Source organism: Oryzias latipes, chromosome 19 (genome assembly GCF_053564925.1).
Source record: "Oryzias latipes strain Hd-rR chromosome 19, Olatipes_Hd-rR_3.1".
In the NCBI taxonomy this organism is placed as follows: domain Eukaryota; kingdom Metazoa; phylum Chordata; class Actinopteri; order Beloniformes; family Adrianichthyidae; genus Oryzias; species Oryzias latipes.
This window is the reverse complement of record NC_136255.1, coordinates 11817602-11832443: the sequence shown is the minus strand read 5'-3', so window position 1 is coordinate 11832443 and position 14842 is coordinate 11817602. Positions and strand designations below refer to the sequence as shown.

The 14842-nt window shown below is 38.5% G+C and overlaps 1 protein-coding gene across 14 annotated transcripts in view; it reads right to left on the bottom strand.

Moving 5' to 3' along the window:
• The window catches only part of tanc2b (tetratricopeptide repeat, ankyrin repeat and coiled-coil containing 2b), a 184998-nt gene that overhangs the window by 82730 nt on the left and 87426 nt on the right, over positions 1-14842 (bottom strand). For all 14 annotated transcript variants that reach the window (XM_023949338.2, XM_023949340.2, XM_023949341.2 and 11 more), the window contains one exon: positions 2492-2563. In XM_023949338.2, coding sequence (XP_023805106.1) covers positions 2492-2563 — 72 coding nt within the window. The remainder of the gene's footprint in view (positions 1-2491; positions 2564-14842) is intronic.

Below are 14842 nucleotides of genomic sequence, written 5' to 3'. Positions count from 1 at the left end.
ATTTTACGTCACACCTACAGGCTTTTTCAAAAATCATTTTTTTGTCTGCTCCTGATTCACAATGATTGAATAAAGCAGTACTCAGAAATACAATTTTAAGCTGAATTTTCTTTACATATATCCTTCAAAATGGAAAAATTGCTTCAACAACATGTTGAAAACACCAAAAACAGCATTTTTATTGGAGTGGGTTTTTAATATTTAAGTCTCACTTTAATTTTTTTTCTGAAAGAACTTCAGGACGGTCAGAGCGCAGCGCTACGTGCTGGTTCCTAGATTCTGGAATCAGTTTGACAATATTATTGAGCGTAAAAGCAAGCATGACCCAAAAGTGAGAACACCCCTGCCGGCGTCACATGCCATTTTGATAGAACCATAACAGACTGTGGGCCCCCTGGCCTCACGCTCAAACCCTGTCCTTTCATTTCAGAATAATAAAAAGAAGGGGTTTGAAATCACCTCAAATGTGTTTAGACAAATCAAAGAAGGGTACAGTCATGGCCATGGGAGAGTATTTAAACACAGCCTCTCACAATGAGCGGTAATTATAGACAAGAGCATAAACAACCACCCACCCTCTTTCATCTGCCCAGTTTTCCCCTCTTTCTTGAAAAACCGCAGATTATGACAACTAAGGAATTTCTTTTCTTACTTCGTGCAAACAAGTATATTAAAAAAAAGTTTTAAAAAAAAGGAAAAGAGGGAGTGTCTGTAAACACATCCATTTATCAATTCCAGCCGGGGGGGGGGGGGGGGGGGGGTGTTTGGTAAATCAGCTACAGCAATACAAATACACAAGAACAAAACAGCTTGGAGCGAATATCAAATCCACGCATATCTCTGTGGTTCCAGTAGTGCTGGATTCAGTCCATCCATTCACTGGGGAATGTTCCTGCAACAGCCAGGATGGCGGTAACCTCCCCCCAGCATGTGAACTGTCCACATGCATGCAGCCTGTGGTGTGAATACCAATGGGTGGTTTGGTATTCTGGCAGCAGTTAATGGCAGCCACTATACGACATAATTTTAGCGTCCTCCAAAACTCCAGAACAAAGAGAAATATTCTTCTGTTGACCTTCAGACAGTGACCACGCATATTCCAAGTAAGGCACTGCCTGCTGACATGTATTGCATGGCTCTAAGATAAATTCCGATTCAGGACATAAATTATCCCGGAATATACTGGTCCGTGCCGCATGTCTCCCCCAAGTTGCCTGGAAAATCTGTCTCAAGACCGCCAGTTAGTTTACACAGGCCAAATCCAAATTGCCTCCCTACCCCTCTGACTTCTCCCTATTGCTACAACTGTGGGGGTAATTAAAGTTGTAGTGGTGTCCAAAAGTGTTTTTTTTTTTTTTTATAGAGGAGCCAGAGCGACTTAGGGCTGGCTATTCGTCTGCCAGTACAGTTATCTGCGTCGGACTTGTAGCGCTGAGGAGAAGCACTTTTCTTCACAGGGGTGTGCTCTGAAGCACAGAGGAATACACTGAAATTTAAGTATTAAGTTTTTGTTTTTGCATGACTTTCTATAGTCATCAACATCCAAAACTTTGGCAATCAGGCCCTCTCCTTCCTCTCTGTGTTCTTGTAAAATGCATGTTTTGTGTCTTAAATGACTATGGACGCCAGTGTTTTTCGTGGTGTTAACTTGGATTATTGCTTAGGCACATCACCTTATATTTACAATAACATTTTCTACAAACTTATTTTGAAAGTACAATGGAAGTTTGTATTTAGAAACCTTGTTTGTCATTTCTCTGGCTGGAACGGACTAGAACTAAAACTCTTGCATTAAGTTGTGCTGCAGAGGGACAAACATCAGACGTAGGCATGACAGAGACGATGTAAACATTCAAAATGATTAATGAGCGTTCTATTTTTTTGTGTCAACTCAATGGAGATGCACCGCCTTTAAAAGAAGAAGCTGCTGCTGCATTTCTGAGGTGAAAAGAAGAGGATAAAAAAATGTGCCAAAGTGGAAATGACTGTTTTTACTTTAGACTGCGATAAGAGACATCCACAAGGGCCACTCTATGTCCTTCAAATAAGCACAAACACCCACTCATCAAGGTGCTCAGATAAAAACACCAAAACATGAATTCCAAAACTCCTCCTGGGTCATCCACTCTGCCCCCGCCTTCAAGAAGTAATTCGGATTTACAGACAAAATTACAGGTACATAAAAAGTTCCCTTCCTGTAAATATAAGTTTATTCCTTGTAGTCATAAACTCCTCTGTGCTATAAAGTCTAATAAAATACAGCCGGAATACAGACTTTGCTTCAATGGAAATATTGAGGGAGCAGAAATTGAGTCTGGGAACAGTCTACGGGGGGCATTACAGGAAATGAGAAGGTAAAAGTGTTTCCAGCAACTTTCTTTTACACACTTTAGCACACTTCCTGATACGCAAAACTGTATTTCTAAGGCGTAATTTTGCTGGTTGTAAAAGACAATAATTCCTCCCTAAACTTAATTTAAGTTTTTCTTACCTTGGCCAATGTGGCTCAGATGAGGGTCCAGGCTGGGTGAGCGAGGGTCTGCCAAGTCATCGCTCCCGCCATCTGCAGACGAGGAGCAAAAAGACAAAGACAGGGAATGAGCTCGTTGGTGGCAAAATGAGATGTTGGGGGCCAGGAGGAAAGCCACGTCCTCTCGCCCGATCATCCAGGTGTGGGATCGGAGGACCCCTAAGAGGCTGCTCACACACAGACCCTCAATTCCTTCCCTCCCTTGCCCATATCGGCCCCTTATTGTGGAAAAATGGGAGCGTGCTTTCGTGCTCCATTTTTTCCTCCTCCCCATGTTTAGACTAAAGAGTCAGTCATCTGAAGCTTGGGCTTGCCCATGCTGATAACAACGTAGTTTACATTACAGCAATCCTGTGATCCCCGTCACAAATGAGGAGCTCACTTAGCTCTGCGCTTCGCTGAAAGAGGAACAGCAGCAAAACTGTAGGCGTTTCCCCGAAAAGATCCACATAAGGCTAATGATATGAGGATCAATTATGCCTGAGGGAGCAGGCAGAATTATCCCACAGTGGATAGGACTGAAAGGGGGGGGGGGTATCAATACAGACTGAATGTCACCAGAGGATCGCTTCATAATCCTACTCATGTGCAGATGGATCTGACTGTGAAGGCCAGCAGGCTAACAGAGAAGGTGTGGAAAAAAAAGTGAAGTACTCTCACATCCCAGCAGAACAAAGCAGGCTAAAAATAAATCAGACTTACAAGAATAAAAACTGGCCAAAAAAAACAGTTTTATCCGATGAAGCTAGATGAGAGATTGTTGCATGAAGCAAAAGGGCTTTCTGTTTATCCTTTGATTGACAGATGTTTTAGCAAACCTTGCATGACTTTCAAGCCTAGAGCTTACACAAACTCAGAGAAACCAAAATAAGCACTCAACTATTATGTGTTTCATTCCAGAATCTCTCCCTGTGAGCCAGAAACCGCACAGCAGGCTGGATTGGTTCACTGGTGGAAAGATCAAGCTTGTCGATGAACAGATAGAATCAGCTGGAGGGCATGGTTGTGTGAGAACTGGGAAAGCCAGAAAATGACCATGGAGGGAGTCCTCTGCAGAGATCTTTCACTCTTATCTTAGCAGGTTTATTAGAGTTAAGTCACATTAAGCTACGTTTACACCCCCCTCGGCAACAAGAGCAACCTTGCTGCAGACAAGATGACATCAACAGCCAGAAGCGAATATGTTACAACTAACCCTAATCATAACCAAGCGTTCATGATTGTAAAAAAGCTTTTATTAAAGTTTAAAACGGGACAAACCGTAACTGTTAGGGTAGCCGGAAAATAAAAACGTTTTTTGACTAATATGGGGAGAATTATGGTTCCACTGAAGGACTTCCGGTTATGTACGATGATGTCTGCAGTTAATCAGCAACGCAGGTTCAAGTGGCCACCTCCAATGAAAAGTCTATGCAATCGTCTAAATCCGCGCTTTGGGCTCCTGAGTTCACAATTCTGACGTTCACCCTTTTTACGACTGTTTTTGGACACTCCGTACAAAATGCGTGGCCATTGAACTCACATTGCAAGCTAAACAAGGTCAAACTTTGACCAATCAGGGACTTGGATTAGGTAGTGACTCGGTGAAACTCGCCAAACTCAGAGCACAGTTGGTGTCTGGTGAGCACAGGCACGGCAACGAGCCTGACGATGTCTGCATTTGATTTTCAAATAAAAACTAAACCAGGTCCACTCAATCCCGCCGTTGTAAGGACGCTAGCAACGAACCAGTTTCTGCTTCGTGTCCAAAACGTGAGATTTGTGGGAATGCCTGCTAAGCCTCCTTCAACTGTAGGCGGTGGACATACGATAGTAGACAGTAGAACAAGAAAAAGACAGAGAAGCTTCTCCCCGTTTTTTCAGTGTGTACGCTTGTACACCGAGGGCTTAATGCACATTCAAGAGCATGCATCAAATACCTGGTAGGTATGAGTTTCATAGATGGGGGCCAAGAAACACAAATACTTGATTATGAGAATGGGATTTCACTTCTAATTTACCCCCGACAAAGGTAAAACAAACTTACAAATAATTGGATATTCAATAAACATCTCTCTTTGTATACACAATAAACTACATTCCCCATCAAAACCTGTGCAGTAGAAATAAACGCACACCTCAAAGAGGATTTGCAAAAGCTTTGGTATCCAACAGGAATGTGTGGAAATATTCAAACACAACTGCATGTGGGAAGCAGAAACCGTAATCACAATAAAACATGCAGGCTTCATTCTTACCCACATCTGGTAAACAACCGCATGGCTGTTTCTAGATGGATGCAGAGGAATGTTTCACAAATTCACAATAAACCTTTTGTTCATGTGGGTCTGATACAGTTTATTTTCCAAAGACATTTCATTAGAGAACTCCACTGACCCCGCCCATTCACATGTTCTTTAATTATCTATGATACCAGCAGCATGTCCTGCCACACAGATCAATGGCTTTTTAGGAAGTCAACACAGACATGGAGGAGTGCAGGGCACCAAAAGATGGAGACATATTTTCATTTCATTAGCTAAAACAAGAGGATGGAGGTGGAATATTACAATTCGACCACTCACACGCACTGAAGTGGGTTTGAAATAAAATCTGTTTCAGTTTTAATTTAGTCTTTTAATAAGAAAATTTTGATATTTATTCATAAAATCCAAAGATTTACTTTACCTTAATGCAATTTCTTGTCACTCAGTGATAAAAGAAACTCTGCTGCTGGTTTCTGATGTTTACCTATGTTTACAAAAGATCTAAAAAGGTTGGACTGTGGAGTCACCAATCCAGTTGTCACGGAGAAAAAATATATAAACTATCTTTGAAACAAAAATCTGTTTTTAAATTCTACATCTGTTGAAAAGTTTGAATTTACACACGATTGGAGTACATACTAAATGTAAACAGAAAACAAACTTGCTTACAGGCCAGCACAATAAATTGGAAATTGATCGTCATTGCAATATCAGCCTGTGCAATACCCATATAGCACAGGCCTTACGTATTTTCCGCACTATAAGACCCTTTAAAAAGCTATAATCCCCCCCCCAAAAAATTAGGAGTGCCTTGTATTTGGGTTAATGTTTAAGTGTGTAAGGATCATATATGGGGTAATATGGTTGGGTGTTATTGTGAATATGATGAAGGAGCTGACCTTTACCCGTGTCAGACTGTTTTTTAACATTTTCCTACCAAGGTTAGGAGTCAGCGTAGTCACAGTAACATTTGTTTTAGTGGTAGCAGTCTGTTTTTTTACAAATTGCAAACAAGGTTCGGAGTTACAGGTATTGTGAGAATGCTAATGCATCTAACATGTAGTGTGGCACAAACAAGTTCTAGAGTTGCTATGGACGCAGTTAATGAAGTCTGACTGACTGACTTATCTCTGACTTTTGTATAATGTTTCTTGTCGTTCAGGGCACCTTATATGTGACATAATTTTGAAACTATACCATGCTTTGACGGTACGCATTATAATTCGGTCCGTTCTATAGTGCGGAAAATACAGTAAATTGTGATGAATGGTGACCATAAATGTTTACATGCATGCTAAAACAAATTCATAGAGGCTTTAAGAATTTCACAAATGACAAAAAGAGCTTTACTCATTTGACCAATTGCACAGACCTCTTAAAATCATTGACCAATCGAATGAAGCTTTTTTTATGGTTGATGCCTGCCTCCTAGGTAGACAAGGGTAATTTTGAGTGCAGTTTAAGTTTTATTGACTTGTTCAAATAAATCTGTTGCAATTAATGGCAATGATGTATCGCAAGTCCTATTGTGATTTGCAATAATAATCAGAAAAAGACGGAAAGCATAGAAGAAAAACCTGACAAATGCAGATGAGATCCTGAATTCTTAGGTTATTTTCCTTTTTTTTCCTGAATAAGAGTATGACATTTAGAAAGCATTATACAATCTCACCAGTCCAAAACAAGAAACATGTTTCTGGTTTAATAAACACCTTTGAATCCCAGACACTTGTTTCCTGAGAGTTAAATGTTAAGCCAACCGAATCCCAGTAAATCTCGCACACCGAAAGAGAGGGATCACTTGGGCGGTAATATAATAAAACACCCTGACATCTATTTAGCGCACAGCGGGCCACACAACTACAAAGTGGTGTGCATATCATGCTAAATAAGGAGGCTTTCTCCTGTGGGGAGATGCACTATTTGCCAAAGCATTTTGGATATTAAAAAAGGAAATATATATATACGTAGTAGAAAAAAACCAATTTCAACATGTAAAGTGGGCATCACGTTTGCGAAGATGCTGCTGTTATATCGTATATTTCAATATGATTTCACAGAGCTAAACATTTTATAATCACAAGAAATTAACTTTTATAAATATTTGTCAAGCGGCATAAATCAGAAGTAATTAGGACTGATGTCTGCAACACTTTCTACAGCTTCATTTGAGCCGTGGCAGAAAATCAATATAGACAGCCTCACCTTCATCACGGTGTTCCGGTAGTCCATTAGGAATCAATTGCTCATTATATTATTTCTGCCAGAATGCAGAAGTTTGTAGTTCACAAACAAGCTCATGGCTCCTTTGGGGTCCAACTTTCACTTAAGCTTTGTTTAACCAGATTCACAACAAAAGGAAACATCTTAATGAAACACTGTAGACATCTGGTAAACATCTTCCTCTGCCTCTGTGGAGGCTCCCATAAAAATCTGTCTGTTGGATCTAAACGAGAAACACACCCATTTTCTGTAAGACATCTCATCAGTACCCTGAGGTAGTGAGCCGGCCCGGGTTCACCACAGGAAGTCGAGGGCTTTGACATCCTGCCAAATAAACAGCAGGGATCTCCTTTCATCAAAAACTTATTATCTGTGTTTCATACATATGAAGCAAAGGTGTTGAGCTAAGATTAGAACGACACACTAGTTTTTATATTCAGCAGAATGACAAAATCCTGCTTGTTTCTATAAGAAAATTAAACTTTGGTTTTGTAAGACATAACATTGCGAGATGAAATCTGGGCTGTTTCAAACAAAGACGGAATCCCACCTTTGATCTGAAATAGGCTTTTCAGTCATTTGTTTAGACAAAAAAAAGTGTCAAGTTATAATTGAGGCACAGCGGGGCGGCAGAAGCCTGAAAACGGAGAGCGAAAATCACAAGAACCACACACCAGCGGCACAAAACCGAAAAGATCCCAAAATATTCTACGTCTGTAAAACTGTTAAAGAGCAATAACTGCTATTTATACAGAAAATCACTAAGGATTTAAATAGTAAAAAAAAAAAACGGAATAAATCTACTACATCACATTCATATTATTGTTTAATCGAAACAATTTTGACATATTGGGAAAACTTTTGACCTAAGTTTAGAAAAGAAGAGAGCCTAACCACTAAATAATTTTGAAAAACAGTAAGTTTTAAAAAGTTTTAGGTTTTTACATTTATAAAAACATTTCTCAGTGTCAAAACATGTAGCAGCAATTATAGGCAGTTAATACACCTCTGCACATTTTTTCTTAGAACAGGCTTCTACAAAGTGTTACTTTTTTATATATTAATTTCATGACATCAAAAACTAACATTTCTAATAGGACATTTATTTTTTTAAACAAAAAAATATATACAAATAATAGCAAAAGCAAAGAGATAACTATAATAGAGAAATAAAACAAGTGTCTGGGTAAAGATTTTGAAGGAATGTCTTATTTTCTACATAAATTAGCATTCATTTTAATTTTACTTAAAATCAGACACTTAAAGAAAAAAAAGTAAATAAGATGATTTCATTTATCTAAAGAATGTAAACACTCTTGAGTCTATTCTACCCAATCCTTTAAATGAACTTAGAGGGGTATAAAAAAAAAAAGAGCGGTGCTCAAAGAAGGAAACTGTTTGTCACTGCTTTTATTACCTGCAGTGACAGAGTAAAAGAGAATCCTGTCAAGTCTTAAGCAGTCTGATATTGAAGGAAAACAGGTCTAAGGACCCCCAGGAGAAGGAATAGATGGACCGTTCTTGTGAACTTCAGTTTAAGTTTCAACAAAGAGATGTTCCAAGAGATAGAGAACCAAAATGCTTTATTAAAGCAGAACAAACAAAGATAATCCCGATTCGTATTTATGAGAAATGCCATATAATGAATACAAATGATTGTTGTTGCCCTTTCTTCTCATTTGTTGTTCCTTTTAGTTTACTGATATAGGAACAAACTCTAGATCAGTGGTATCGTCCAATATATCAAGCAACCGTGAATGCAATGAAAGAGGAAATATCTATACCCCATTTACATAAACAAAAACAGCTTCGAGTGTGTTTTACAGCGTCAAGCATCCAAAGGTGGATAAAATCTGAGATCACTTGCCCTGTGCATAATTCATACTATTTATTTAATATTCATTGGCAGGATATGACATCATTAAACTTTGACCTCTCCAAATATTAGCCAACAGCGGCCGTTGAATGAAATCAAGCATTATTTACGATAACACCTTACTAAAAATATGTTTTTGAGTGAAGGATGTAAAGCAAAAGCTCAATAAGTAATTAAGCAATACTTTCAAGCACTTTTTATTCTGAAGTATTCTTGCGACCACAGATAAAAAAAAAAATTAGGGGCATATACATACCATGCAAAATCAGTTTTTTGAGCTTATAAGTGTATTATAATGTTCATTCCTCACTAAAAGAAACCCCAAAGCGGTATTTTGATACGTTCACGCATGTCTGAGTTTTCCTCTAAAAACTTGCATTCTGAGGACCAGCCCCTTCTGAACCCACGAAAACGAGCGGATTCTTATGAGCTGATGCAGATGAGTGAGAAGAGCCCCTTCCAAGAAGAGTTTGCGCTGCCAGCACCGCCCTCGGTGCTGGTGGGGGCGGTGGTAACACCGTTTGGCAAAACACTTTCCTTTCATATATATAATATCCACATCCATCTTTGCAAAAGTTTGGATGTTGTTTGTTTTCTTGGGTGAAACGCAAAACGAGGCTCGCTCTAGGTTGACATCATTAAATGGGCAGCACCAACAAAGAGCAAAAGCTGATGCCTCAGATATTGAGCTGCGAAAGTAACTCAATTTCATATTATTTCCTATTTAATTATTTCAAAGTCGTTTTTTTGTGTGTCAAAGGTAAAATACTATCATATACATGGATATTGTTTGCTCTAAAAGGCTTAAGAGTAGCGTGGTATAGGCCCTTTAAGATTAACCCAGCCAAAGGAAATCAAGTGCATTGCTTTAATCTGAGGTGAAAAAGAAAAAGATCTTATCTCATCTATTTTTCTTCCCTTTTTTTTATTACAAACTTAAAAGCCTCAACTTTAGACAAAAATCGACAGTGTGCCTTATAATCCAGGGCACCCTATATATAATTTATTTCTGGTTGTGTTTACTAATGTCAAAGCAACTTTGAAAGATACACGGCGCTCAGTCTGTTTTTTACAACCAACATGGTTGGGTGTTCGGTGTCACTTAATGCGCCTTATATATTACATAAGTTCGAAAAGAAACCATTCATTATTTTTGCGACTTATTATCCGGTGCGCACTCTAGTACACGGCGGCCGTGGTGCAGAGGTAGGGTGGTCGACCCATGTTCGTATGCCTGTGTTCGGCAGTGTTCGGCAGCGAAGCCACCACAAGTGTGAATGTGTGTGTGCATGGGTGAATGGGACTGTGACTGTAAAGCGCTTTGGGCCTTCGAGGAAGGTAGAAAAGCGCTATACAAGTATGCGCCATTTACCATTTACACGATATCTGTTCTTACAACTTTGGCACAGACTTTGAACAACCCTTGTGAGCAAATGTCCAAAAAATATGAGGTCAAACAAAAAATTAATGTTTGAAGTTGTCCAGTGTCTTCATTCCACTATTGTTATATATATGTATGTATGTATGTATTCTTTGGTCTGCCTGAAACATACGCCCATTTTAAAGGGAGCATCAAAATAGTTTTGGAGCTACAACAGTAAACAGGCTGGTTACCTGCGAGATGTTTCTGAAAAACATCAGGAATCTCTTGGAACCGCAAATGGCTAAAGACAATGTTACTGAGGATCAGTGTAGCATCTATGCAAAAGGTAAAGAATATTTAATTGTTAAAAAAAACATTCATGATTTAAAACTGATGTAGACAATGCTGTTTGAAGAAAATAGGCTTTAAAAATATATTACACGCTCCAGCGGGCGTTCCTTTACATTAAAAATTTGTCTAAAACCCCCCCTCCAAAAAAACTGACCCATTCTACTGAAGTACTGTACGACTGGAAGGCAGCCAGTGAGGTGACGCATATGAGAGTGACTGAGTGCGTCAGGCTCTGGCTGACAGCACTACAACTCAGCAGTGTCCTGGACAGACGGAGGTGTTATGATGGAGGAAAGAGGAAGAGATAGTGAGTGTGTATAATACTTGTTATAGAGCAAAGATACAGAAAAAAACAACAAAAAAACCCCAGATCTGCTTTAACTCCCACACTGCCATCAATTGCTCAGAAAAAAGCAGTGTCGCAGCGCTGAGTGGGCAGGCTTCGTTTAAAACGTATATAAATAAAAGCAAGTGAATAAGAGTCTGGAAAAAAAGAGAGGGAGGCGGCATCACTATCTCCTACCTGCAGTCTGACACACCACTGGAGTTACATCACAAAGCAGAGATGTGAAACGCTTGCAGTAAAAATAACCAAACGGAAATGGAAGTGTTGGAAGGTTTCTGCTTCAGTAAGGATGAGACTGAGGAAGAGGACGAACACAGAAGTGAAGAAAAAGGTTCTTTCTTGAGAAAAATCTGGGATTCTTTTTCAAGACACAGAGATGCAGAAACAATGATGTCTACTTCTACAACAGTTTCAATCACTGCCTGCATATAGGAACTAAACTAAGTGGCTCCTCCCCCCTGGCATTCCAGATAGGAAGTGCCTGCCTGCTCCAAGAACCAAAATCGTATAGACTCCTATGGACCCTTCGAGCTCTGATACCCATTTTTAAAATATTCTTGCTAATTTTTTGAATATATATTTTATTGCAAATATTTAAATGATCAACTGGCCAATCAGATGACTCAATAAAAGTCTAGCATCTCACATCAAACATTCAAAGTGTTTGATAGACGGATTCTCCAGAGCCCTAAGGATGTGGACTTCTAACCAGCTCACTCCAGTTTGGAGAGCGTGGTTGCCATAGAAACGATGACTCAAGCCAACTCGGACCAATCACTGCTAAGTGACGACGTCTGGCTCCGACGTGGTGACGTCCGCAATAATAAGAAATGGCAATTGTAAGTAAGCAATTGTCCATGGGTGATGTGACACTGAACTCAGTCCAGTTCTTATATAGTCACTGTTTTCAACAGAAATCCTGGTCCATGAAAGCTAAAGGAATATTGCAATTCCAAAAAAATAAACAAAATAACAAATATGTTTCATAAAGACATAAAACACAACTACCACACTATTTTAAAACATTATTTGGCCGAAAGGACCAAGAACACAAATACTCAGACTTTTCATTGTAGCTATATGTATAAAAACCTCTTTTGTTTTTGTTTTTCATTTAACCAGGAAGAGGTTAACAGTTGATCATTTGTCACATCAAAACACACAACCTCTGAATTATCATCTGCAAAAACAAGATACTAGTATTTTGTAATTTAAAAAAGCTCATGCTCAGAATTCCTTTGGACTCTGTGTCTTCAAACTGCAGATTATGTCATCTGAATTAAAGGCTGTTAATCACTGCACGGAAAACATTAAAAAAATGAAATTGCAACTAAAATAACAGTTATTGGCAACATTGCACCTTATAATCTAAAGCACCTTATATTGGGATTAATTGTTTACTGATGTTGAAGCAATTTAGAGAGGTCCACACTGACAAATTTCACTCTAATTTATTTGTCTTGCTTTATGCACCTTATAGTTTGGTGCACCGTATATGTGACATACATTTGAAAATAGACCATTTCATTAACGCCAGTGTGCACGATGTTAATAATATACAGAATATGTTGGTTTATAGTCTTTAGTCTTTTTTGCGTAATCAGCAACCATTGCTGATAAATCTACCAGGTTTTTTTTTTTATGTTTACCACAATCATTTCAAATGTCTGAACAATCACACAAACGTTGACGCACAAAGAACAGGATCTAAGCTCCAGCAATGTGTCAGGAACATGTTGCAAGAACTCCAAGGTTTGGAGTGACATGTTGGTCTTGCAGCCTGCGTGTGAAAACAGAAGATTCACTTCTCGGCAAGCGTGAGGCACCTTCAAATGCCAACGCCAGCTGAAGTTCCCCTTCAAAACTGTGCAAAAAAGGCTCAGCTCAGCACCGCCATGATGGTTTTTCATTCTTTTCTAATATTTGATTTAGAATTTAAACTGCAACAATAAATATGTTACACATTTTTGCAGTTATTTGGACATTTTCATTGTTTCTCTGAATGTAAAACTGTAAGATGAACAATTTATTGACTTAATTTATTGGCAAAATACCAACAACTGATGAGTTGACAGCTTGTTAAAACATCCCCACTTCAGTCTGCATACCGTTGGAGTGTTTTAGTGTAGTATTCAGAACAGCATCACCTAAAGGTCCCTTTGACCTCAGGCTGTCTGCGGAGAAGGGAGGTGTAAGTATGACTCCTGCTAAGGTTGCAGATGCCCCTCTCTGCATAGAGGAACACTGTTTAATGAGAAAAACTTGGAATCCTGAAGAATTCCCACAGTGAGGTTGAGGAGGAAAAAGCTCCCGCTGCACTTGGTGCTCTTTTCTATTGCTAAAGATTTTTTTTCCAGCTTTAACATTACCTGCTTCAATGACAGACAGCAAAAGAAACCAACTACCACACTGCTGCCTTAAGAGAAATATAGGAAAATTTTATAATATTAATATAATGAGTAATCTTTCTAAATTTTAGCATTTTTAGGGGGAAAAGGCTTTTCTTTTGTTGAGTAATAGCAGAAGTCTTATTATTATTAATTCTGGGGTAGAAGCTGAAGGACTTTTTACATTTTAATAACTACATAAACATTGTGTATTTTGAGAGGTGCTATAAATGTTTAAACCAGATGTTGGGCAAATAAAAAAATGAAACAATATTAAGTATAATTCATTCTTTAATGATCTTAAAAATAACCATTGCATTTCAAGAAATCTGCACTTTTTGCTTTTGTTAATTTTACTTATTTATTTTACATATTTTCAAGAGACTCCTAACATGATTGCACAATATCTGAAACATGGTGTATGTTATATATTTATCAGATCTATTGTTGTTTTCTTGTGTTATCTGAATATTTTAGGTTTTGGTTTTATATCTTGTAATATTTGAAGTGTTATTCTTTGCTTCGGTTTAAACTTTAGGGTTTAGAGTTGGTGTTCAGTCATTGCATGTTCCTGCCAGCTTCATGATAAAAAAAAAATAAAAAAAACTTCAGTGCATTCTTTTAAATGAAATAATCTAGTGGACACTCATTTCTGCGTATATTGCTAATTTGACTTCTCTGGGTTAAAGCACTGTTCTATATACTGAATCTCAGTAATTCTCCAACTAAAGTTTGCTATTTTTTTATTTGGAACATTACAGCCACCATACCCATGTATTAAATACCAGTTGGAAGAGGTAACCCATCTGACTCACATATTGATATTCAACCCATTCATCTACAGGCAAAAAAGAATGCACTAATCACTTTGACCAAACTGTAAATATTAATTTAACAAAAAATATTTATGTACTAATTAAGTTATTATAGCTATTAAAAGAATAGTTACAAAAAAAAATTCCAATATGGAACACACATTTCTTTTCCTTAACCAGGGCTGCTCATTCCTAGTCCTCGATATCTACCACCCGGACCGTTTTCCAGATCTCCAAGTCCTGCTAGCTGCTGATTAGCCCCGCATTCTGATTGAATGAACACACCTGGTCCAGGTAATCAGCAGAAAGCAGTTCAGGGCAAGCTGGAAAACAGGTATGCTGGTAGATCTTGAGCATCAGGAATGAGCAGCCCAGTCCTTAACAATCAGTTGATGCTGTAGCTGGTAAATCTGCCCCTCCCACACACACAGCTGAAACATAGTCATCCGAAGATTTGTGAAAGCAGAGGAGTGAGGAGTTTACTCTTCTTTTGAACTGTTTTGAATGTCATGTTAAATTTGAACTAGTTCAATTTACCTTATCTGACATAAGAAATATTCCTCTGTACAGCTGAATTCCTCAGATGAGTCACATACCATGTTCTGTTCTCTGTTTCAGCCTTCAGTTTAGATGCACTGCTTGGCATCCATTGCCAGATCCCTATTAGTATTTCAATTAAAAACCAGTTTGATGTTGCTGTCAGCT